The sequence below is a fragment of the Colius striatus genome, chromosome 16, assembly GCF_028858725.1.
Source record: "Colius striatus isolate bColStr4 chromosome 16, bColStr4.1.hap1, whole genome shotgun sequence".
Taxonomy (NCBI): domain Eukaryota; kingdom Metazoa; phylum Chordata; class Aves; order Coliiformes; family Coliidae; genus Colius; species Colius striatus.
In genome coordinates this window covers 2,318,985-2,340,047 of record NC_084774.1, presented here as the reverse complement: position 1 = coordinate 2,340,047, position 21,063 = coordinate 2,318,985, and the positions used below count along the sequence as shown (strand labels likewise).

The 21,063-nt window shown below is 50.9% G+C and overlaps 1 protein-coding gene across 1 annotated transcript in view; it reads right to left on the bottom strand.

Moving 5' to 3' along the window:
• Positions 1–72: 72 nt before the first annotated feature.
• CEP250 (centrosomal protein 250) overlaps positions 73–21,063 on the bottom strand; it is a 36,060-nt gene continuing 15,069 nt past the window's right edge. The window contains exons 18-33 of the mRNA XM_062009422.1: positions 18,803–18,930; positions 18,431–18,600; positions 17,154–17,333; positions 15,905–16,039; positions 15,454–15,597; positions 14,748–15,049; positions 13,754–13,829; positions 12,792–13,104; positions 12,270–12,397; positions 11,894–12,014; positions 9,898–10,052; positions 5,424–7,922; positions 3,834–3,986; positions 3,328–3,435; positions 3,113–3,160; positions 73–670 (exon numbers count right to left, since the gene is read on the bottom strand). Coding sequence (XP_061865406.1) covers positions 398–670; positions 3,113–3,160; positions 3,328–3,435; positions 3,834–3,986; positions 5,424–7,922; positions 9,898–10,052; positions 11,894–12,014; positions 12,270–12,397; positions 12,792–13,104; positions 13,754–13,829; positions 14,748–15,049; positions 15,454–15,597; positions 15,905–16,039; positions 17,154–17,333; positions 18,431–18,600; positions 18,803–18,930 — 4,933 coding nt within the window. The 3' untranslated portion in view covers positions 73–397. The remainder of the gene's footprint in view (positions 671–3,112; positions 3,161–3,327; positions 3,436–3,833; positions 3,987–5,423; positions 7,923–9,897; positions 10,053–11,893; positions 12,015–12,269; positions 12,398–12,791; positions 13,105–13,753; positions 13,830–14,747; positions 15,050–15,453; positions 15,598–15,904; positions 16,040–17,153; positions 17,334–18,430; positions 18,601–18,802; positions 18,931–21,063) is intronic.

Here is a 21,063-nt window from a genome sequence, read left to right as displayed (position 1 = left end):
GGAGCCCCCCTGGATCAACAGGACATCAGGAGATTTCTGCTCAGAGCCTGTGCAGGGTTCTGGAGAAATGAGTGTGTTGAAAAAATAAAACCAGATCAAAAGTCTTTATAGACAGCACAGTTACAGGAACAGCCCAAACACGGGGGGCTGTGTGGAAACTGCTGAGGCTCCGATGGAGTGCTTTGGAAAAGGAAGAAATGTACCTGCTCATCAGGTCATCCTGCTTTTCCAGGCCTATGACTGGAGCCACACAGGCCAGTATGGGCTCTGTCCCACCACTGCTGGGGCACCTGCAGTGAACACCGTGCTCTGAACTCTGATGTGACTCTGGGTCAAGCCCCTCTGCCAGCCTTCACCTGCTGCAGCAGGTCCCACGGAGCTGTTGTGCCAGACCCTGTCACCTCAGGTCATCACTGCTGGCAGGTCGGGCTGTGGAGCGCAAGGGCTGTCTCTCAGGAGACATTCCTGACAAGCTGAGGTGCAGGGACCAATCCAGCCTCTGAGTCTCTTGCTCCAGAACAGCAGCTTTGGGCTCCCTGACCACAGCTGCTAAGGAGTAAGACAGCTCTTGATGAAGGTCTGACAGCTCCTGGCTGGTCTTTGCACAGCGCTTGATATAGTCCTGCTTGTCTTTTCGTTCCTGGGCCAGCTGCATCTGCAGAAGGGACACCTGGAAGAGGCAGAGGGTGAGCTGAGACGAGCCCACAGGTTCCCACCCTGAACTGACCTCACACTGCCAACAGCTCCTGGTCCTTTCTGCCCTGCTGTTCACCTGTGCAACGCTGAGCATTGCAGGTGTATCAGACAGAGGTTCCTGCTGGATTCGGTATCCAGCTTCTCAAGGGAGAGGTTTGGACTGCTGACCCCTCAGAGCCTCGTGCCTTCCCCTCACAGAGCATTACTGCAAGGCAACGTGGTGAAGAACGTGTTGGTGATGATCCAGTTTGAAAACTTGACAGCTAGTGTGTGAAAAGGGAGCAAACTCTCCCTCCTCCTGACTTCAGAGCATCTCACAAACGAGCTGAGTGGCATTTCAACAAAGCCCAGGGAGAAATGAGCCTTAAAGGTCTGATGAGGCCTTGAAAAGCCTCAAGCTCTATTCAATGTCCTGGCAACATCACCCTGTGCCTGCCAGGCTTTTTGGTGGGAGATCCCAGCTGCTCTGCCCTGCTGTCAGGTTTGCAGTGCAAGGCAGCTCCAGCAGCTCTGGTGTGTGGCCCTCTGCCTGCTCTGGAGCAGAGATGCACGTGGAAAGTAAGTGACCAAAGGGACTCTGCAGCAAACTGCTGGAGTAGGAAACACCACCACTGAACAGGGCCAGACTGGTTCTTGTCTCTGAAATAATGAGGGCACCTTTCTGGACGTGGACTTGGAAGCCTGAAGTAGTCCCTGCTTTGGTTGGTAGCCCACAGGGGTGAGCAGAAGTGGCCATCTGCTGCCAAGGGCATCTTCCAGAAAATGGGAGCTCCAGTTCCTGTCCCACTGTTTCCCAGAGCCAGAGGAGTGCCCCTGGCAGCTGAGGGATACTCTTGGGCAAAGCACCTTCATTTTCCTGCTCACTGCTGCAGCTGGTGTGCAGGGCACAGGCACAACAGTCAGAAGGGGAAGGGGGTTCAGTCCGTGATCTGCAGCAACAGAACTTGAGACAGCGAGGTGTTGTGGTGAAGACAACCCCAAGACATACCTTGATGGCTTCAGCACTGTTCTTGGCTCACTTACCAGAGCTAAACATCATGTACTTTAGTCACATAAATCTCACAAGAGTTCTGCCCTGCACACCTGGGAAGATTCACGTCCACAGGGAGACCAGGTTGTGCCAGGCCCATAAAAGTACACAGAACAGGCTGGAGACTGCTGCTGCTGCCAAGAGCACTGCCAAAGGATGCAGCAGCAGCTGGAACACACCCCCCTACACTGCTAAAACAAATGTCCACTCAGTGCTTCAGTCTCTGACTCAGGCTGCTGGAGAGGGAACAGCAAGGGGAGAGTGATGATTGCCTGGAGGCTCTGAGCCCTGGCCCTGCCCCAGCTCCCTGCAGCTCTGCCACAACACAGGCTCCACAGCTATTGGAGTCCAGGGAAGGTGGGAACAGTCAACAAGGTAAAGCTCCAGGGGAACATCCTTGGGATATTCTCTATTTTCAGGCAAGTTCCCCTCTTCTGAATTTCCTGCAGTCCCTCCCCACCGTGCCTGACCTTTAGGTGAGTCTCAGACCAGACCAAGGTGACTGATGCTGTTTGGCCACAGCCAATGGACGTGTCCCACTGGCTTCTGCCACTGCTGCCCTTGCTTCCTGGCAGCCAAACTAAACTCGGGCTGTATCATCATGCAAAGCTGTGCCCACCTGTGTTGTGCTTGTGTGGAGCCATTGCTGGGAGCAGGGGAGGGGCTGCAGTGGTGGCCCCTGTAAGAAGTTGCTCAAAACTTCACCCAGCTCTAAGCCAGACCCACCTCTGAGGCTGAGTCTGTCAGGGGCCTCTGCAGCCACTTTTTAAGGAGAAATCTGAAGAAGGGAGAAGATTGGTGGAAGGAGAAGTGGAATGAGAGGGAAGTGACCATGCAGACCCTAAGGTCACCAAGGGAGGAGAGTGCCAGAGCAGAGACCCCTGCACCCAGGTGGAGCAGGGGAGCCATGTGAGGAGCCCTCCTCTGAGAAGAAGGAACCAGCAGGGACTATCTATGATGGAGTGCAACCCCCATTCCCTGCCCCTCTGTGCTGCTGAGCAGGGAGGAGGTAGAGGTATTGGGAGCAGGGAGCTGAGCCCTAGAAGAAGGGAGGGATGAGGGGAGGAAGTCTCAAAGGGCTGGCTGCCTTTTCCTCCTCTGTTTTGCTGTTTGTTCTGTTTCTGGCTGGTAGTGGATTTAATTGACTTTGTTTTCTTCCCCAAGTCGAGCAGTCCTGTCTGTTTTGCTCAGCACCAGGGTGAGTGAGCCCTGCCTGCTCTTGGAGTCCTCCCCTGAGTCCTCCCATGGTCACCTTTTCTCCTCCCCATCCCACCACAGGGGTTTTGGGGCTGAGCAAGTGGCTGCGTGGAGCTTCGCTGCCAGCTGGGCTTAAATCACACCACCATCAGCACAGCAGCTTTTGATGAGAGCACTCCTGTTTCTCACCTGGTTCTGTAAGTCAGCTAATTGACTGTGGTGAACATGAGACTCCTCCTGTGAAGAAAACACAAGGACTTCTTTTTAGTCTCCAGTTTGGCCTGAGCCATGGTCTATGTTTGACTTCTATTAGATCTAAATTGGAGGGCTGCTGCCAGTGGGATTTGCCATTGCTCCTCCATATGGCCAGAGCCTCCTCCCACCAGGTCAGGTTCTGCTCTCACCTGTCTGGAAGCAGGCAGCCTGTGCTGCTCAGAGGGAGAAAATCCACAAGCATCTGGCACCAAGCCAGCGCCGCAGCGTCTCTTCAGCCGCCGCCGCTCACGCTCCACCTGCACGCGGGACGGGAGAAAGGGTCACAGAAACCTGCCCCCACAGGAGCAGCAACAGCAGCTCAGGACATCATGGCAAGGAGATTTCTGCTCAGAGACTGCTGAGTGCACCAGAGAACGCTGGGGGTAAAAAGCACCCAATGTAAAGAGCAAGAGGAAGCCTTTGTTGAGACGAGTGTCAAATGCGAGTGCACAGCGACACCGGGGCAGGGGCAACGGTACTGGAGTCAACGAGCCTTTGTGGAGACAATGCAGTTCCAGGAGAGAGAGAATGCAAAAGCCTGTGTTCACCAGGGAAAGTGGGAGAGGGAAGGAAGCAAGCAGAGGATTCCTGAGTGCTGTCTGTGGAAGTGAGCTGCGCTGCAGAGGCTTTGCAGAGACAGGGAAAGCTGTTTTACCTGCTCGAGAGTCCTCCTGAGCTCAGCATTGAGTTGTTTCAGCTCAGTCTTCTCATGTTCCAGCCTTGCAACCACTTGCTGCAGATGCTTCAGCTGCTGAGACAGGAGCCTCTTCTCTGACAGCCATGACAGATGCTCCCCTTCTGCAAGAGCCTGCCAGGTATACAGAGGAAGAGATGTGAGCTGATGCCACATAAAGGTCAGGAGGGTGAGAATCGACACAGCAGGGAGAGTGACCAAACTTGGGAACGGTGCTAAGGCCCTTCTCCTCCTGGTCCACAGGCCAAAACAACACACTCTTTTCCTAAGGGCCTTCCTCTGGATCAGCCTGGAGAAATGGAGCTGTTTGCTCTGGACATCCTTCCTGCTGGTTTTGTTTAGTGTCTCTGGTCTTGAGAGAGACTGGAAACATTTGTTTCCCACTCAACTCAGCCCCTTAATGGTTTTACAGTGGTCTGTGGGATCTCCAGCTCTCTCTCAGCCAGTTCTTGACCATCCACGTTCAGACATTGGACTTCCACAGTTAGAGCTCTACTCTCTGTCCTTGGACAACCAAACAAGTAAAATGTGGGTGAAGCAGGGAGCTCTGCAGTGGTAGAACACTATGGGTTTGATCTCTATTCCCTTCACTTGTCACATCACCATAGCAGAACTGCTCTTTGAAAAAATGAATGCATCACACTATCAAGCAAGCCCTGTGCACTGCTCTGAACCTGCTCAAGAGCCACCTCCCCCAACAGGTTTCTTGACAAACTGCAGCAACCTCTGACAGCATCTGCAAATGTCTTGATAGCAGCACTAAACCCACCTCTGTGGATGCAGCTGAAATCTCCCATTGCTTTCTTCTTTCCTGCCTATGCCAACGCTCTGCTTCCCATCCACAGATCACAGCACCTGCCATCATCCCAGTCAGGCTGCTGGCAGTATTCCTCAAGCAGTGTGTGACTGTGTAATGTACACAGATGGTGTTTATCAGTAGCAATGTTTGACATGCCTGTGTACTAACACCACGCTGAAAGCACTGCCAGAGCTGTTCCACCAGCAGTGCTGAGCTCTAGTGCCTCGGACACAGCCACCCCAATTTGCCTGCCTTCTCTCTGGACTGTGGCACAAACATATCCTGGATGTGCTGTGAAGCTTCTCACCTGATCAGGCAATGGCACAAACTCCACACTGCAAAAGCTGCACCTCAGAGACCTACATCTCTGAACACATCCTCTAAGCACCATCAGTGGAGCTGCTGCTCAGCCAGGGTTAGAGTATTCTGCTGAGTTTAACACATCAGCCTGGTCAGCTGCCAAATCCTAACCACGACCTGTTGGCTAAGCTTGCCTTAGACAGAACACAACCCATTGTCACCGTGGCCCTCCCCACAGCTTTGGACTTGATTTTAGCAGCAAGCTCTGTAGTTCTCAGTAGTTCTGGGAATGGCAGAACACATTCCAGCAGGTGCCTGGGCTCTGGCATGAGCTGCACAGACAGGCAGGCAACCCTGCTGCCTGCCACCAGCATCTCCTGGGCTGAGCAGGTCACGTATTTAGGGGAAACAGCAAGAGAATCCCTTCCAGCACACTCGGTCACGCTGCCTACCTGATGCTGACACCGGTCTGTGTCCCGCTCTGAAACCATATTCTGCAGGATGGCTACTTCTTCCCTCAGAGTCCCACTGGCCATTTCACTCCTGGTGAGGGCAAGGGCCAGTGCTTGTGCTTTCTCTTTCCATTCAATTTCTCCACTTTCAGTCTGCTTCCAAATAGCAATCACACGCTCCAACTCTTCCCCCTTTGCTTTCCGCTCGTCTTCCAGCTGTTGGCTCAGCTCCTTCTGCTTTTGCAAGAGATGGTCTCTCTCCTGGAGAACCTTCCTCTTCTCTGCTTCCTCTTCCTCCCATTTTTGGAGTTTCTGGATTTGTTTGCTTAGGGTCTGCCCTTTACCTTTCCACTGCAAAGCTGATGTTAGTTGTCTCAGCAGTTCACTCTGCCTCCTGAGCTCTTGCTCTCTCTCTGTCAGAGTCTTCTCTAAATACCTGACTCTGTCCCTCTGGCACTTGATCTCTTTATCTTTCTTTGTCACACTCTGCTGAACATGCTGAGCATCCTCCTGAAGATCTCTTGTTTCCTCTTCTGACCCTTTTTGTTCACCTCGAGCCTCAGCCTCTCGTTCCCTCTCAGGCGACGCTTCTTCCAGGACCTTCTCGTGCTCTTGTTGTCCCAGCTCTCCATTCTCCTCACTCAGCTGGAGATTCTGCAAGGTCTTCAGTTCTTGGTGATGGAGTTTTTGCACAAGGGTCTCACTGTCTTCATCTCTCTTTCTCACCACTTCCTCAAGCGGATTCACTTCCTCCTGGCACGTCAGTGCCGCCGTCACGCCGTCCTGCTGGGGCTGGAACACGTCCGTTTGCTCCATCTGCCCCAGGGGCTCACAATGGTTGTTCTTCACTATTTGGCTCCTTTTGTCTAGATCCTGCTGTGGACTCTTGGACTGCTTGCCTGCTAACTCCTGCTCTTGAAGGTCCTGGATGTGCTCTTGCAAAGACACAATCTCTTGATCTTTAGCTTCCAGAGAAGCTTGGGCGTGCTCTAGTAGTTGCAGCATGGCTTCTGTCTGCACTGCTGCCTCCTCCTTTTGCTGCTGTGGTTTATAGAGAATCTCCTCCAGAACCTCCATCTGTTTTGCTCTTTCTTTCAGGGTCAGTTTTGTTGCTTGAAGATCTGTTTGCTCAGCTTCCTGCCGTTTCTCCTTTTCCTTGTAAGCCTCGCATTGCTTCCTAAGGGAGAAGATTTCTTGCTCTTGTTCCTTTAGTGACGCCTGAAGCTGCTGCAGAATTTCCTTCTGCTCTTCAGAACCTTGTTCTTGTTTTTGGAAGCTCTCAAGCAGTTCCTTCTGTGACTCAATCATTACTTCCTTTTCTTTCAGAACTGCCTTGGTGTGTTCTAAGTCTCTGTGTAAGACATTCAGCTGCTCCTCTGTTTTTTCCTCATAGCTCTGTGTTTGTTGCTTTTGGATGGTCATGAGTATGTCCTTTTCTTTTAAGGTTTCTAAGGTCTGCTCCAGTTGGTCACTGACAGTCTTTAACTGCATTTCCATGACTTCTTCAGCTTCCTGGATTTGCTTTTGTTGTGACTCAAGCTCTTGATCTTTTTGAGACAAACAAAGTGTCATCTTTTCTACTTCACTACGAAGCTCTCGCAGATGCCCCTCCTGCTGTTCCCTGGACTGCTGCAGGAGTCTTAACTGATCTCTTAGAGAACCACACTCACTCTCCCTGTCCTTAAGAACTGCCTTGAGCTGCTCAAGGCTTTCATGCAGAGACCTCTCCTGTTCTCTCTCCTGTTCCAGTTCTTGGATCCGCTGAGTCAGAGACGTGAGCTCTGTGTTTTTCTCCTTCACGCTTCCCTTCACATGATCCAGATCCATGAGCAGATTTCTCACTTGTGCTGCACTGTGTTGTTCTAGAATCGTTATTTTCCCCTCCTGGCACTTGATCTCCTGGTCTCTCTCCTCCAGCTCTTTGCTCATCTCACTGACAGCAGCCCTCTGCATTTCTTGCTGCTTCTCCAGCTGCTGTATCTGTTCTTGCTGGGACCTGATCTCCTGCTCTCTCTCTTCCAGCTCTTTGTTCATCTTGCTGACAGCAACCCTCTGTTGTTCCTGCTTCTTCTCCAGCTCCTCTATGTATTCTTGCTGGGACTCAATCTTCTGGGTTTTCTCTGTTATGTCCTTAATAACCTGATCAAGAGCAGTTTTATGCATTTCTTTCTGCTTTTCCAGCATTGTCACCTGCTCCTGGTAGAAGTTTACTTCTCCCTCCCTCTCTGTCAGGACGCCAGTCATATGAGAGAGATTCTCCTGCAAGGCCTTTACCTCTGCTGCCTCTTTCTGCAGCATCTGGATTTTCTCCCACTGCATTTCCACCTCTTCACTTTTCACTTTTAAGTCAGACAGAGCAGCTTGGAGCTCTTGTTCCAGGCAGTGATTCCTATCTGTTGCTGTATTTGCTCGGCTCTCAGAGCCTGTGACTGATTCCTGAAGAAGTTTTATCTCCCATACAAGCTCTTCTTTAAGTGCTTGAAGTCTGTCTCGTTCGTTCTGCAAAACAGAGAGGAAAAGACTCAATAATTCCATTGTGCATGTTTGGTTTTCATACCAATTAGAACTCCTGAGGGCTGAAGTTTGAGCGTTTAGTAGAAAATTCAGGCTCTTTAGTTGGTTTCCTTGTTTGATGTAAACTTGCTACTGTCACTCATAAAAAGAGTTGAGAGCTGTAGTGTATCAAATTCTGTCCATAACTGAGTCACTGTAAATAGAAGAAGTGGGACAACATTGATCCTCCAGGAAGAGCTGCACTGGCTCAAGCCTCTGGGCTGGTCTGTGTGGAATGGCTCCTCTCAGTGAATGCTCAGGGAAGAAAGCCCAAGACTTCCATGATACCTCTCCAATCCCAGCACTGTTCCAGCTCTGAGAACTTTCAGAGTCTCCTCTTGACCCCACACAGACCTGCTGGATCTACAGCAGCCTCTGCCAGGGAGTTCCCCAGGTGTGCTCTGCTGCCTCTGCGCCCGTCCTGCCACCCGCCTGCAGGTGGCACAAGAGCCAACCACTGCTGCCCCTCTCCCCTGCTCTCAGGATGCTGCAGATCTTTCCTTTGAGACTCTTTAGGTTGTGTCTTTCCCAGCTTACTCAGCCAGTCCCATCTCCCCAGTCCCATGGGGATCTCATCAATAGTGACAAATATCTCACTGGTGGCTGTCAGGAGGTTGGGGCAGCACTTGTTTTCTGTTGTGTGCAGCAACAGGACAAGGGCTGATGGGCTGAAGCTGGAACACAAACAGTTCCAGTTAAACATAAGGAAAAGCTGTTTCCCTGTGAGATGAGGGAGCCCTGGCCCAGGCTGCCCAGGGAGGGGGTGGAGGCTCCTTCCTTGGAGGGCTTCAAGACCCACCAGGACACGTTCCTGTGTGACCTGGTCTAGGTGGGAGCTGCTTCTGCAGGGAGTTGGACCAGATGTTCTCTGTACGTCCTTCCAACCCCCACCATGCTGTGATTCTATCATTCTATGATCTTCCTTTTTGCCCCTCTCTGAACCTCTTCTAGCTCTAGTCTGCTCTTTTGGTGAGCAGCTGCCTGAATTGCAGCCAGGACACAAAGCCCAGGCTACATGGCTGAGGCAGTGACACGATGCTTTTCTCTCTATTAGGAAGGGAAGGAAGAACAATTTCTCTCTTGCTGGACCTCTACTGTACAGAATTTTCACAGTACCATCCTCCAGAACCTCTCTGTCCTCTCTTAAAGCAGTAATGGTCAGATCAGTCTGTCACTCTGTGTCTGAAATCAAGACTGGTTTTGCCCTTGCAGAAGCACAGAGTTAGCTGGATCAGCACTTCTGGGTTTCTCCATTTTCTCCCCACTGTCTGCTCTCAGATGAGCAATGCTCAACAGCTCTCTGTTATTAGCAAACTTTGTCTTCTCACTTCTTTTCCTGATCCAGATATTCAGAAACCTGAATATGGATCTGGACACAAAGAACTGCCCAAACCATGCAACCAGAGATGAGCCTGACTTAACCTTCAGGGGCAGAAATCTTCAGAACTGAGGAAAACAAACACCTGAATCACAACTGGGTACTCCATGACCATCACATCTTTTCCTACTTCTTCAGAAGGATGCAACTGGAAAAGTTAAACCAACAAACCAAGCCCTGGTATAAACAATATCCTTCTGTAGTGGTCTTGTGGTGGTCTGTGGTCTCCCCATTGTCTGTGACACTGCTCATCCCAATGACCCCTTCCTTCTGAACTGCCTTTTCACAGCCAAGGTGATGACTCTGCTCCTTCAGCCACGTGCACAAGTCTGGGAAAGAGGGGACAATGAGTGGAAGGAAGGGGAAAGTGAGGGAAACTTGGTCTGCACTTGTGTACTCTGCACCTTCTCAGACTTGGACTGAACATGCACAAGACCACTCAGAATCAGCTCTCCACTGGAAAACAAGTTGCTGCTTAGAATTATTAACAGAAGGCAAAAAAATATGTAAGAAATGGCCCTTCATGGTGTTTGCCAGTCTCACCAGGGCATCCTTCCTTTGCTTCTCCGTGCTCTCCAGCTTCCTTTCCAAAGATGCCACCTCTTGCTGTAGGGTCACAGCCTTCTCCTTCAGAGCAGTGGCCTCCTCCTGCAAGGCAGCTTGGAGAGAGTTCTTCTTGCATTCTGCCATCTGCATCTCTGCAACAGTAAAGGTGAAGGAGAAGGTGAAAAGCAAAGCAAAATCAAACTGATTTGAGTCCTACAGAGAAAATAGCATTTCCTTATCTGCCTGTGGTTTTCAGGCCCTAAGCCTGCAAGGAGCTTCAAAGCAGACACAAATAAAGGAAACTTCTAGGCAGAGGAGAAAAGGAGGATGAAACTGGCAAGGTTCAGAAGAATATGACAATGAGTTTGCTCTTCTGCTTGCTGAGAGGCCAGAGCTAAGAGCATGGCAGCACATCACCCCCAGAATTAGAAGCGAGCAGAACTGATGACGAAACAAGGCCAGAGACAGCAGGTGAGTTAAATCTGAGTGTGTGTGTCCTAAAGAGAAGGGAGAAGCAGTAAAAGTGGAGACTGACTATGATACAGTTAGTTGAAGACAAGGAAGACAAGGCAAGAACAATTGAGCATCACTCCAGTCCCAAGTCCCAAAGCAAGAAGGAATAGAGACAGACAGGAACTAAACTGCAGAGGCTGAACTAACAGACAGGGACTGAAGAGGAACTAAAGAACTGCCTCGTGGGACAAGTGGCAGAATCTACAGCACAGAAGCTGTTACCATATGTAACATTTGTAGTAAAAACTATGGATGTTCCATAAAAAGTGGTGATCTAAGGCCTGGAAAACTCTCCTGTGGAGTCTGAAAAATGGTCAGCAGTTCCACCTCAGAGAGGGATTGTGTCAAAGTACTGAACAGGTAAAGGCACTGCATGAAATCTCTCACTGGTGGGTGTCAGGAGGTTGGGGCAGCACTTGTTTTCTGTTGTATCCAGTGGCAGGACAAGGGCTGATGGGATGAAGCCTGAACTCAAACAGTTCCAGTTAAACATAAGGACAAACTGTTTCAGTGTTTCAGTGAGGGAGCCCTGGCCCAGGCTGCCCAGGGAGGGTGTGGAGGCTCCTTCCTTGGAGGGCTTCAAGACCCACGTGGACACGTTCCTGTGTGACCTGATCTAGGTGGGAGCTGCTTCTGCAGTGGGGTTGGGCTGGATGAGCTCTACAGGTCCCTTCCAACCCCCACCATGCTGTGATTCTATGAGCAGGCAACAGCCTGTGGGGAAGCAATGAACAATGCCCCTGTCCCTGTCCTCAGACAAGGGAAACAACACAATGAGATGAAAAAACAATTCTGATGTGGAGAGTGAGGAAACTGTGACAGAGAAAGGAGCAGAGATGCCTCTCCAGATATGCTACAGAGAGGCCAACAGCTCTGGAGGCTCTGTGCAGCCTGGACATTAGAGGAAGAGATGACTAGTGACATGTGAAAAACAGTTTCCCAACACAATTGTGTCACCACAGGCGTGAGAAGTGACCAGAGAAGTAAGAAATTGTGGTTGCTATGGCTGTGAGCTCAGACACGAAACCGGAATCAGCAGGAAACAGGTAGGAAGGATGCAGAAGCACTGGGCAGCAGAGAACTAGGAAAAGCAGCAGAAGAAAGGATGCAATGACAGAGGGGCTTAACACTGAACCAATACTCTGTCAATCTGCAGTGTGAGAGGAAAAGGAAGTCGACCAGGCTTAGGGCAGTTTGGTGCTTTCAAAGAGTGTACAGAAATAGATGCTGTGAGGCATCAAGCTGCACCTACTTAGCAGACATGTGACCTGAAAGGCACCACCTCTGCACATCACAGCAGCACAGCTAGATGCACTGCCAGCCACTGCATCTTCTCTACAAGAAGCTTTCACTAGTAGTTCTATAGATTAGTCTCATGCTTGTTGTTTGTCTCCTCTTTCCATTGCTTTTCCTCTGTGTGCTACCAGAGATCCCCACTGGTGAGACACAACAGCATCAGTGAGGGAAGGAGAAGCTGTACCTTCCTGGCTTTGAGCCAGCTGTTTCTGAAGCTCTTGATTGTGGGCACTGAGATGGTCCTTCTCCACTTGCCTCTTGCTCAGCTCCAGCTCCAAGTCCTGTGTTTTCGTCCTCACATCACTCTGGAAGAGGTAAGAATAAATATCACCTCAGAGAGCCACTGCTGGCAGGAGACAGAGGTACATTAAGGCAGAAACAGCCAAGGCAGGAAGGGATGGCTGGGCAGTGATGGTGGATGTGATCAGGACTCTCCTTTCTCCCCAGAGCAGCAAGCCAACCTGGCCCACAAGAATTTACACCCACTCTGGCTTTGGCCTTCTGCTTGTCAGCTCAGCCCAGCAGTGGGACAGGATTTCTGGGTGCACCAGACACGTTACCAGCTCTTGCTGAGTCTGCTTCAGGTGCTGACACAGGTCTTGTAGGGCTGCTGCCACTCTGTCTGCCGTGAGCTCTGTGGGGAGGTCCCTGGCCTCAGAAACGGTCGGGCCCCTGGCATCATCCTGTTCTGAAGAGAGAAGCCATTCTGTTTCAAGTTGTAATTGAAGAGTCTCCAACAAATAGGCCCCTTCATGCCCAGGAGAAGGTGGCAGTGCCTTTGACATTGTCCTAGAGCTCATGTTACAGCAAGATGTGTGTTACAGGCCAAAGTTACTGCGATGGCCACCAATGTCAGTGCTGCCCCAAGGAAGGAACGTGCCCGCCCTGGGACTTGCCTTTGGCCCCGTTTCATTTTGATGCTGGTCATTTCTCCACATACAAACATGGACTTGTCTCTCTGCAGGGATGGCAGGCTTTCAACACTTCCCAAGGCTTGAGTCAGCCTAAGCTGAGAGGCTGAGTTTATCACACCAGGGTTGCAAAGAACCACCGTCCCTCCGGCCGCTGCCCCACACGCTCACCTGAGGGCCAAGGGCCCAGGGCTCTGCTGGCACAGACCACGGGGTGCAGAACCAGGTGCAGCTTGTCCAGCTGAGACTGGGCCTCACACAGGGCACTGCTGGCCAGCTGACACTCCGTGGCCAAGGCCTCTGCTCTGCTCTCTGTGCTGCACAGCCTCGAGCGCAGCTCAGACATCTCGGCCTCCGCCATGCCCAGAGACTCCCTCAAGCTCTGCTCGCCTGCTCGGGACTGCTCCAGCTCCTGCAGCAGCTGCTTCTCTCGAGCTGCCAGGGCAGCCTCTTGCTCCAGCACCACATCCTGCAGCCACTCTATCTGTAACACACATGCAGAGCCTCAGGGACAGCGCTGCTGCTGCTGCTGAGTGCAGCGGGTCAGAGGAAGGAACGAAGCAGAAATTACTGCAAGCAAAAACCACCCTGGGAACAGAAGGTACAAAGCCAAGGGTTCAAACTGAGCAAAATAAGCTAGAAACAGGTATCTGGAAGCTATGGGGCCAACTGGCATCCTTTATGGAGCACCTCCAAAGTGCCAGATGAACTGGCTGAGATGGAAGCACGTTCCAGAGGCCGGGATTCTGCTCCAGCAGATGGGTCGGTGCCTGCCAGGGGTGGAAACACCATCTGGAGACATTTGGAACAGACACACTGAGAAGCTCCAAAGGCATATCCTGTTTCTCCTCAGAGGATTAATACCATGTACCATGAGACAATAGGTGAAAACAAGAGAGCAGAGCAGATCCAGCCTCGACCTCAATGTGCCAAGTTTCTGGGCAGGATACATAAGGAGTGTATTGTTGAGAGGGGAAACAAGTTGGGGCCTACAAGGTGAAGGTGGTATTCTGTGTCCCTGGAGAAAAGGATGCTAGTGCCCAGGTCACTTGGTTGTTGAGCTCCTGTATTTCTCCTCTGCAATCTGAAAGGAGCTGATGGGCCTGCAGAGCAGCAGAAAGCAGCTGAGATACCTTGCTGTGCTGGGCACGGTTGCTTTCTTCCAGCGTTCTGAGGCTCAGCTCCTTCTCTTCCACAGACTGAGTCAGCCTGAAAGAGAAAACATGCAACTCATTACTCCCTGGTATAACATTTCATCATGTCTTATGACTTCCACCACCAAGGGCAGAACTGCTGTGTCTGCTGAGGTTTGGCAACACAACCAGGCTGTTGCTCAGTCCAAAGCCAGGGGGGCAGTCCCACCCAAGCACGTGCCCAATGCACTTTTTTCCACAGAAGAAGAGTAAATTACTGGACAAATAGTCTATCCTGAGCTGTGACTCTGAATATGAACACAGCAAAGCCTTGAAGTGAAGCCATTAGCAGAGAGGAACATTTCTCTTTTGACTAAAGAGATCCCAAGGGAGAGGTTTTGTCAGCAATGAAGAGAAGTTTTCTTCCCCTAGCTTCTATGTCCTGTCTGGAACAGCAGCAACTGACACAAAGGTGACCTCTGGGGAGCTTCCTAAGACTTCCCTACACCATATTACTTCCAGCTAGAGAAACAAAGGCCAATACCAGCAGTGGTAATGGAGGCTTGGAGGAAATACTCCCACCCCTCTGTAAGATGCAGGATCCCTCCCAGAGCAAGCAAGAGTGCACTGCCTTTCCCTTCTCACCTTTAATGCAGGTGTGTATGGAAGGCTGCCTTGCTCTCCTGATCACTCAGTAACATCTATGACTGCTGAGGCTGGCAGGACCCTGCTCCAGCCCCCACAGACACCTGCTGGGATTTAGTTGAGGATCAATGAAACAGGGGGCACAAAGCAAGCTTTTTGTTCCTCGGGTGCCTCGGAGGAAGTCTGCCTGTGTCCACGGGTTCAAGGTGACTTTTGTCAACCAAAGGGATCGAGATGGAAGACTGAGACAGATCCCAGGTGATTAAAGTTTACTGTACCCAAGGCAGAGCTGATGAGGATCTGAAAGAGGGAATCCATTAAACAGAAAGGAGAGTCTCACAGGCTTTACCTGGCTTTTTCACTCTCCAGGACCTTCAACAAAGCCTGAAGTTCTGTGTTGTGATGCTCCACTGCTTCCCACCGACTCCTCTGCTCCTCCAAGGATTGCAAACACACTTGCAGCTCCTGGTTCCGAAGCTCTACCTCCTCCCATTGACTCTTCTTCTCCTCCAGGATCTTCTGAAGGTGCACAACCTCCAGCCCCTTCTGCCTCGACAGTTCCTGTGCCTCACTCAGGTCTCGCTGAGCTTTGCAGCCGATCACTTGCCAGGACTCTTCGGAGGCTGCAAGCCGAGATGTCAACTCTTCCACCTCAAGTAAAACATAGAGAAGCAGTCAAAGACTGCAGCTTGTCACTGTCAGCCATATCACACACTGTGAGGAAAGGACAACTTTGAACTCCACCCTATCCTGACAGTGCCAGATTCACAATGGAGGCAGATGGCTCCTTTAAAAATCCCAGTCACCGTATTCATCTGAAAAACGACCTTAACAAGCGAGGCTGGCAGCCACAGGCCAGCAGAAATCCAATCCTGATGCTTGCTGGCCAGCAGGCAAAAGGACCAGCCCATCTGTCCAGGCAGCAGCTAAGATTCAGCCCCTTCAGACCAGCTGAGATCACAGTGTGAGGCGGTCAGAGGGCTCACCCACCAGGCTGCTTTGCCACGGGAGGCTGAGCAGTGGAGAGGCCACACAGAAACTGCTGTTCCAGTCACCTGTTTTTGCAGAGCATCCCTCTGCTGAAGGAGGATATTCATTTCCTCTTTGGCAGCTTTGAGTTCTTCCTTGTGCCTGTTCTCCACTGCCTTCATCTTGCTCTGAGTTTCCTGCAGCTCTGCTTGCAGCTTTTCTGTCAGGTTCTGTAAGCACAAGTGCAGAGCAAGTCACTAGGACCTGCCAGCAGGTTCAGCTTTTTTCTCTCCTGTCTCCAAATCATTCATTCATCCACTTCTTTCTGCTTCTCTACCCAGCTCTCCTTCCATTGTCACCCTTCCTTCCTGGAGCTGATCTCTGCAGCTTACCAGGCTCTGTGTTTTCCATGTCTTTGCCTACTCAGTGGCAGGACTGTTTTATATGCTTGGTTCTGCCTTTCATTCTGTTACTTGTCTCTCTCAGCTCAGGTCCAACTGACCTGTTCCTCCAACCTACCCTACCAGTCAGACTTACCTGCCCACTCTCTTGCTGCTCTTTCACCTCCTTCCTCAGCTGCTCCAGCTGCTGGCAGGCTTCTGTTAGCTCACCCTGAGTCTGGAGTAGTGTGTCTAACAGAGCCTTCCTCTCACGCTCCTTTTCTAGCAAGACCTGCACAAAGACAAAGAGAAGATGGATTCAACCTTCCCACACAACGTTTGTGTGGTCAGACTCAAAGACTGAGGGGCTCACACGTTCCCAAAGCACTGTGCTGCTGTCTCCTGGGTCACCATCTGCCCACTTTGAGGCAGGGACTCCTAAGAGACCAGCATTCTGAACATGTTCCATCTGTGACTGAACCTCCAGCCCACTGAGGCATCCAACCAGACCACCTGTGGCATTTCTCCAATGTCTCACCTTGCTGCCAGAGTATTCCCCATCACCTGCTGTGTCCTATTTGTCTGTTAATGGGGACTTTTGCACCTAGTTAGAAGTAGGGAAAATGCAAGGCTGCCAGAGGGCTGAAGGTACTGGCTCCTTCAGACAACTCAGGTATTCTAAGTGAGGTTTGGTGACAATTAGTTCAGTTTTAAGATATTCAGTAGTCTTTGGTAAAGTATTGACATGACAGGGACACACTGTCAGCTCAAAGTGCTGCCCTGTCACTTCAACAGCTGTAGACACAGCTGAGAGAGATGCTGTCCCTGAGCAGCCTGCAGAAGGAGGGCTGTGGGTAGGACACAAGGAGTCTCAGTGTGACACAGCTCTTTGGCACAGGAGGTCTGAGCTCAGAATGGCTTACCAGCAAGTCACTTACAGCACAGCCCAGAAGACACCCCTGTCATACTGCTCAGGAATATTTCAGAGGAGTCCTAAACAACATTGTTGTCAACAGCTCTGCCACACCCCCCTGGCCACCCCTAAAGGAGCCCCCATCCTTATGGGATCCAGCCTCACAGACACAATTGGATCTTAACCACAGTTCAGACTATAAGCAAGTAGCAGTAAATATGAAAAGAGACTGATCAGAGAAGTGTGACAATACTCTGAGCTTCCTCAAGAAAACCCAGATCACAACAGCAGCACAAACACCTAAACTGCAAGGTGACACTTCTGCCTGTGAGAGCTCTTGTTCCCAGTCCCCAGGACAGCCCTGCTCCCCTTTCACCTCACCAAACTCAATGCAGAAACCACGCAGGACATGCCCCCACAGCCTGCTCTGCAGCCATCTCCCACAGCTCTCCTCCTGCAACAACCCACACACAGTCTCCCTCCCAGCCCTTACCTCTTGCTTGTCATTTTCAACTCTAGTTCGTTCCTCTTCTTGTTGAGCTTGCATGGCAGCAACTTTCTGCTTCATGTCACACAGCTTCTTCTCGTGCTCCCCTGCTGTCTCTGCCTTCTCCTTTTCCCATTGCTCCAGCACGTCCTGCAGCTCTGACTGGTGCCCTTCCCGCTCACTTGCCTGATGAGGAGAGGAAAAGGCTTCAAGTCCTTGCCAAGCTCCTCAACAAAAGATGTCAACTTTCATCCCTTCCCCAAACTCACACCTGAGGAGTGCACAGCAGTGGCTTGTGCCCTCCACAGTCCCACCAAGGAACTTAAAAGCAAAGTCAGCAGGTGAGAGAATGAGAGAATCACTCAGGCTGGAAAGGATCTTTAAGATCATTGAGCCCAGTCACTAAGAAAAGGAGTCACCACCTTCCCCTCTGACAGCTGCCTGTCTCCTAGCCCCTCTCTTCAGCTTTTCTCTCTATTCTCAGAGTCTGTTTTCAAAGCTCATCAATGCAAAAGTGCAGATGGACTGTAGGGTGAGAGACAGATCAGTACCCTGATGCCCTGCAGTCACAAGACAGACCCTGAACTGCAGTACCAGGAGCAAGGAGCCTGTTCTATCTGCCTCAGCCCAAAGATAATACCTCTGTCAACCCTGGAAGGATGGAAAGGAAGGAACAAAGTTACTGCAACTGCAGTTGGTACCTCCCCTGGAGTGCTGCCTCTGGGGCACCAACAGCAGGAGGACACAGAGCTGTTGGAGACAGTCCAGAGGAGGCCACAGAGATGACCCAAGGGCTGGAGCCCCTCTGCCACAGAGACAGGCTGAGAGTTGGGGGTGTTCAGCCTGGAGAAGGCTCCAGGGAGGCCTTAGAGCAGCCTCCAGTCCCTAAAGGGGCCAATGAGAAAGCTGGGGAGAGACTTTGTACAAGAGCCTGGAGTGGCAAGACAAGGAAAAGCAGCTTTGAACTGAAGGAGGGGATATTTAGATTAGATATAAGCAAGTTCTTCCCTGTGAGTGGTGAGGCCCTGGCACAGGCTGCCCAGAGAGGCCGTGGCTGCCCCATCCCTGGGAGTGTTCCAGGCCAGGTTGGATGGGGCTGGGAGCAGCCTGGGCTGGTGGGAGGTGACCCTGCCCATGGCAGGGGCTGACATGAAATGAGCTTTAAGGGCCCTTCCAAGGCACTGGATGAGTCTCTGATTGCTGCAATTTCCCATGCTCAGGCTATTATTCTCCTAAAGCCAGCCCATAAAGCTTGAAGAACTCAGAAGCATGTCGTTTCCTACCAGGTCTTGCAGGAGCTTGTTTATTTCCACCTCATGACCAGATTCCTGAAGTCTGAGGGTGTTGTTGTACTGCTGTTCTGTCTGCAAGAGCTGCTGCACCATGTCTGCCTGTTCCTGCTTCAGGAGAGATCTCTCTGCTTCCAGCTCACGTTGAAGGCACTTCACTTCCCCTACAAACACAGCACATGGCAAGACTCTGTCTACACAAGCAGTGGCTCTGACTTTACTGATGTGAGCCATCTGAATTTCACTGCAGGAGGGATCTGCCTCCATCTATTTAACTCTTTAGAAGCACTTGAGGCAGAGAGGTATTTCTAGACCACCTTCCCTAGGCAGGGGGATCACCAGAAACAAAGCACAGGAGCTGCTCACCTTGTATCACCTCCTTGGCCTGTGTGACCGTGTGAAGTTGCATCTCAAGCTGACTCCTGGTGATCTCCAGCTGAGATAAGTTCTGCTGAGCCTCAAACAGGCTGGATTCCAGGGTCTCCTTCGCTGACCTGTAAGCCAAGTCACACCAAAGGAAGTTTAGATTGAGGATTGGGAAGAACTGTTTCCCTGAGAGGGGTGTGAGCCCCTGTGCCAGGCTGCCCAGGGAGCTGGGGCAGTGCCCAGCCCTGGAGGGATCCCAAAGCTGTGGGGTTGAGGTGCTGAGGGCCAGGGGTTAGTGGTGGGCTGGGCAGGGTGAGGTCAGGGCTGGCACTGCAGCAGCTTCAAGGGCTTTAACAACTCAAACAATTCCATGACTGTATGATAAGTTGTGAATACAGAGAGACATCAGTTGTTTGCTCCTGACACCCACAGGCTGCTGCTCCAGCAGGGAGTTCTTCAAGATCCCCAGCCCTGAGTACAGGACATGGGTTGCATGGAAACTTGTGTACAGAAGACAGATTTCTACCATTTAAAGCAGCAATGCAGGCTCCTCTGAGGGAATGCCCAGGCCTTCCTTATGGCCTAGCACAACACAGACAAATTAGATCTCAGCAGTCAAAGCTCAAATTGCTGTTGTCTGATCTGTAAGACATAGGTAGCTGTGCCCACAAAGTCTGTGCCAGCAAGCAAAAGCACAGCCTTTGCTCACCACTCTTAGCTCATCAGCTCTTCCAAGTTATTCTGGCTCCCTGCAGAGCCAGAGTATTCCCCCAGCTGATTCATTACTTTTTAATGCTGGTCAGTGTAGGTTCAGGTAGGCAAGAGGAAAGAAACACATCAGGTGATCCAGTAAAATCTCAGGCTGGTAGCAGCACATGTAAGAAATCAGAACTAGATTTCATCTGAACAGGAGCTACCTGAAAGGAGAGACAGGTACTCTTCTGTTTAAGGCATTGGGTTCAAGAGAAAAGCTTGCTACCTTGATTTGTTGCTGACTAAGCAGGCAGCAGCCCAAGTGACTTGTCACGCTGTAAGAAGGAAGCTGCACCACTGCAGATGCAAATTGTTACATCCATAGACTTCAACCAACACAAAGGATTCTGGAAGAAGCTGAAGTTACCTCCCTGATCTGAGACAGTGTCCTGTGTGCCAGGTTCCTACAATACACAGCACTGCCCCACTAGTGCAGAGAAGCAACCAGGGTAACAGCTTTCAGGGTAAGAGAGCACCTGGGTGGTACAACACCACAACTCACAACAGAAGGATTTCAGTACTTTGATGGACAATGAGGGATGTATCTTCAAGAGGAACAAGCACATATTTCTGCTTGTGCCAGGCTCTGGCAGTCCAGAGTAAATGTGCTCCATTTTAAGGAAAAATAGAAGTCAGTCTCTAAAACAGAACAGAAAGGATGGAGCTTGAAACTGTGACAGCAAAGGGCTCTTGAGAACAACACCTGGCAAGAACAGTTGCTGTGTCTTCATGATCTATTGCCAAAAGTTCCTCATAACTAATTTCTCTCTTTAAAAAAACAAAACCAAAGAGCACCCAGCCCAAGAACTGACCAAACAGAATCCCACTGGATCAAACAAGAGAAGCTGGAGCTGCAGATAAACAGCATCTCTCAAGAAACAGCCCGAGTCAAAATGGTGTTTGTCAGCCTTGCCAACATCATACTCTGGGGTATAGAAGTCAAGAAGTGTGACAAGCAATCTCTGAAGTGTCCTGTTGTACTGCTTGTACAGCTCTGCAAGCTCTGGGCTCTCCTCAAAAACACATTTAGAGGAAGACAAACATTTCAGTACTTTTGGCTGGCTCTTTTTTCCCCCTTTTAGAAAAGCAGAACTTGTCCCCTCTGATCTCAGGAACCTGACACAGCACAAACACAGTGTCTGCTTTGTTCCCTTTGTAACTTCTGCATGACTCTGTCTGTGCACAGCACACAGGAGAGGACCCAGACATCAGTGACAGACAAGAGCCCCTGAAGACTGGCAAGGATTCAGGACAGGTTTCCCTGCTGCTGGTGTAACCAACTGTGGCTCCTCTACCACAGGCAGAGAGCACTCAAGGTTTTTAGCATGATCCTCTAGCTTCACCCTAAATGGCAATGCCCCACTCCCAGTGCCCACACACAGCAGCCTTGGATCCTGGAGATCCCATGTTCAACTGCTTGATAAGGGAAGATCTACATCCAACTGCACAGGACAAGAAACCAAAACCAGAGAGAAACCTGCATGGTTCAATTATTCACTTTCCCTGTT